This window comes from Macadamia integrifolia, chromosome 4 (assembly GCF_013358625.1).
Source record: "Macadamia integrifolia cultivar HAES 741 chromosome 4, SCU_Mint_v3, whole genome shotgun sequence".
Classification (NCBI taxonomy): Eukaryota; Viridiplantae; Streptophyta; class Magnoliopsida; order Proteales; family Proteaceae; genus Macadamia; species Macadamia integrifolia.
In genome coordinates, this window is record NC_056560.1 from 12768395 (window position 1) to 12772344 (window position 3950).

The following is a 3950-nucleotide window of genomic DNA, read 5'->3' on the forward strand; positions in this document are numbered from 1 at the left end:
TCTAGATGGAATTGAAAACTACAATCAAGCTAATAATCTTTTCACGTATGAGTTTAAGCATCATGCATGGCCTAAACATCATTTTTTAAATCTCTAAACGCGTTTAACCATCTCCTATTAATATATTCTTCGCTGACTTATAGCAAAAAAAAATCCCCCATTAAGCTCTATAAAAGGGCCCAAAACTTCCATTTTTTTGAATCACATTGCCACTGGAGAAACAAGGAAGTAATACATTAGTTAAGTTTTGGGTCTTCATCATGGATAAGCTTTTTGTTGTTCTAGGTCTTGTGAGTGCCTCTCTACTTGTATTTGCTTCTAGGGTTGCAAATTGTGACACCATTTCATCTTGTACCCAAACACCATACCCTCGAGTATGCAATTCATTCATTAGCTCTAATCCTCTAGTAGCCTCAAAAGGGTTCCTTAATGTATCCCTCACAGTCACTTTGAACCAAGCTCAACTAGCCCACAGTCTCATTTCAGCTATGGACTTGAGCTCCTTCGACGAGCTGGCGAAGGTGGCATGGACCGACTGTTTAGAGCTCTATGATGACACTGTTAATCAGCTTAATCGTGTGTTATTGTCTAATAGTTGGGAAGATACTCAAACATGGCTTAGTGCAGCAGTTGCCAATGAAGAGACATGCAAAAATGGGTTCATGGAGCTCAACTCAGCTTCATATTTGTCTTCCTTACCTTCCATGTTGAGTAATTTCTCAAAGTTACTTAGTAACTCTCTTGCTATCAACAACCAGGAAGCTTCAACTTCATCATTGGCTAGTAAACCAGGTGGTGGTAGAAGATTACTTGCTGGTGGGTTCCCTTCATGGGTCTCAGCTGGTGATAGAAAGCTTCTTAAGTCATCAACAGCAGCCTCACAAGCCAATATAGTGGTGGCAGCTGATGGGTCTGGTAATTATAAAACCATCTCTGAGGCTTTGTCTGCTTCATCCAATTTAAGGAGTGGGACTTCAAGATTTGTTATATATGTGAAGAAGGGCACTTATAAGGAGAATGTTCAGATTACAAAGTCAATGAAGAATATAATGCTAATAGGAGATGGGATTGATGCCACCATAGTTACAGGTAGTAAGAATGTCCAAGATGGTTCCACCACTTTCAAGTCGGCCACAGTTGGTAAGCTTTCTTTCTTGAATCTTCTGGTTAATCATCAGTTCTTGTTCTTTCTTGCTTTTGTCCTCCTTGCAAGGGTTGAAGAGAATTAGTCGTTAGTTGTTTTTGAAGTTTTTTCTATATTTTATACCGTAATATCTATTCTAAATAAGCTTCTTTAAGATTTCTTTCTTCCATTTTTTAAAATTTGCATCTTAAATTAAGGCTCATTCGTTCCATCAGTATTCACCAACTCAAGAAATTTTATTACATTTCTAACTGTTCCTTTATTGTTCTCTATATGTCTAATCAAGACCTTCTAGATGTTCTCTTCTGTTGCATAAATTTGATTTTTTATTTATTTTTTTGCTATAAATCAGCAAATGAATATTAATGAAATAGGTCGCCAAGTTGAGCCCTTCTTACAATCCTCTCTCTGGATGTTAAAGAACTTTTCTGTTATCCCAGCCAAAGAAATTGAATCTCGAAGGGCATTTATGAATCCAAAGAATAAGAAGTGAATCATTCTATTTCTTTGACTGTGAGCCTTAGTAACAGGAAAATTCCTGTAACCTAGGGTAGCAATGAAAGTTTTTTCAAAGATGTGAACGGGAGAGTCCAGATTAGGTTCTCGTACAGGCATGTGACTGACACCTGGATTCCATTAAGGCCAAAGTCCAATGCATTGAAAAAGTAACTTAATGGAATCCAATTACCCTTCACAGGCATGTACGAGAATATTCTTGTATGAGGACCTGATCTCACTTCAATATGAGAGACCTCATACATGCGAGAGCCTCGTGTACCGAGTATACCCTTATGTTTAATTGAGAACCCTAGTTTTTTATGTATTATTTTTTTTTTAAGTCATTTTCCAACTAGACAGGGTTCCACATCTGGTTAGTTCTCGGGCTTTGACTTTAAACTCTACATTTTTCATTTAATAATATAACATAATATAATAATATGGGATTTTTTAATAAGAAAGGAAATAAGGATCTGATCAGAGATTATGGTATACTACCTCTTCCTCCAATGATAACTTACAAATGCTATTTTCTTCTTTTCAGCCGCCGTGGGCGACGGCTTCATAGCCAAGAACATGACCTTCCAAAACACGGCCGGACCTCAGAAGTATCAAGCAGTTGCATTCCGTTCAAGCTCAGATCTATCAGTATTCTATCATGTTAGCTTCAAAGGTTACCAAGACACTTTATATGTCTACTCTCAACGCCAATTCTACCGAAACTGCGACATCTATGGCACCGTAGACTTCATTTTCGGCGACGCCGTCGTTGTGTTCCAGAGATGCAACATCTATCCAAGAAAACCATTGAGTGGCCAAGAGAACACAGTGACTGCTCAAGGCAGATCAGATCCGAATGAGAACACCGGAATTTCGATCCATGATTGCCAAATTACGGCAGCTTCGGACTTAAAAGCAGTCCAGAGTTCAGTTAAAACTTACTTGGGAAGGCCATGGAAGGAATACTCAAGAACTGTAGTAATGAAGACTTATCTAGATAGCTTGATTGATCCAGCGGGGTGGCTTGAATGGAGTGGCGATTTTGCTTTAAGTACTCTTTACTATGGAGAGTATGAGAATACTGGTTCGGGTTCTAACACAAGCGAACGAGTGAATTGGAAGGGTTATCACATCATGAGCACCTCTGAGGCCCAAAACTTCACAGTAGCAAACTTCTTGGGTGGTGGTACTTGGATTTCTTCAGCCGGAGTTCCATACACTTCCGGGCTATAATTAAGTCTATAATTTAAGTTCTTCTACCGGAGTCATCTCTCTTGTTTCATGCAATTGTGATCTATCGTGGTTTGTGTTCAATTCCCTTTGTATAGAATAGGCAATAAAGATGCTTTCCATGTATGTATTCATTTTTTTATTTTTTTATTTTTTCTCTTTTAAATTAGTAACACATCATTTTATTCTGCATCCAAAAGGAAATAATGTATGAAACTATTTAATATTATTATTGTATTAGCTATATAAGGTAATTTGTAGTTTTTTTTTTGGTTGAATTGAGAGAAAAAAAACAAAAAACAAAAAACAAAACAAAACAAAAGACTAAGCCATAACGAATCCAAGGGTTAGGAGCCCTAACATCGGCCACTATAAACAAAATTACAAAAAGGGAATACATCCAAAATTGAGAGATGGACAAAACAAACACCAAAGTTGGGGTACATGAAAACTAGGAGAGGTAGCAACAAGACGGAGATCCTAAGAAGAGGTCAGATGTCTATTTCTGCTTAAGTCAGGACACACTACAAAATTGTGAAGAAATTTGTAGTTCATTTCTCTTTTTTATTTTAATCCATGCTCAATCTCAACATTTCTTCCGTTTTTATGGATCTCGACACAATAGTAAGGTTCTTCCATTACGACTTAGTGATGATCACGGATTCAAATCAAGAAACAACCTCTCCACGAAATGGAGTTAAGTCTCCTCAGACACAACAATGGCAAGAACCACATACATTGAGTACACCCTTCTTTTTTTTTTTTTATATGATATGGTGTTGTCACAATTGACAACCCTATAAACAAATACATGAAGAAAGGCACTCATAAGACTTAAGGGGAAAAAAAAAAAAAGATTATCCATGAAGACCGAAAACTTAACTTCTACTACTTCCTTGTTTCATGGGAATGATTCAGAAAATGGAAGTTTTGGGCTCTTTTATAAGGCTTACTAGGGGAGCTTAAACGCGTTTAGAGCTTTAAAAAATGATGTTTAGGACATGCATGCGCTTCAACGCTTATGTGAAAAAGAATATTATTGGCTAAAATGGACCAAGAAATTCTGAAACCCACTTAA

General features: G+C 37.1%; 1 protein-coding gene across 1 annotated transcript; it reads left to right on the plus strand.

Moving 5' to 3' along the window:
- Positions 1–260: 260 nt before the first annotated feature.
- Positions 261–3032, plus strand: LOC122077541 (pectinesterase-like). The gene is made up of 2 exons (XM_042643503.1): positions 261–1140; positions 2187–3032. Exons 1-2 carry the CDS (start codon positions 261–263, stop codon positions 2873–2875), a joined length of 1569 nt encoding a protein of 522 aa, XP_042499437.1. The 3' UTR covers positions 2876–3032.
- Positions 3033–3950: the final 918 nt, after the last annotated feature.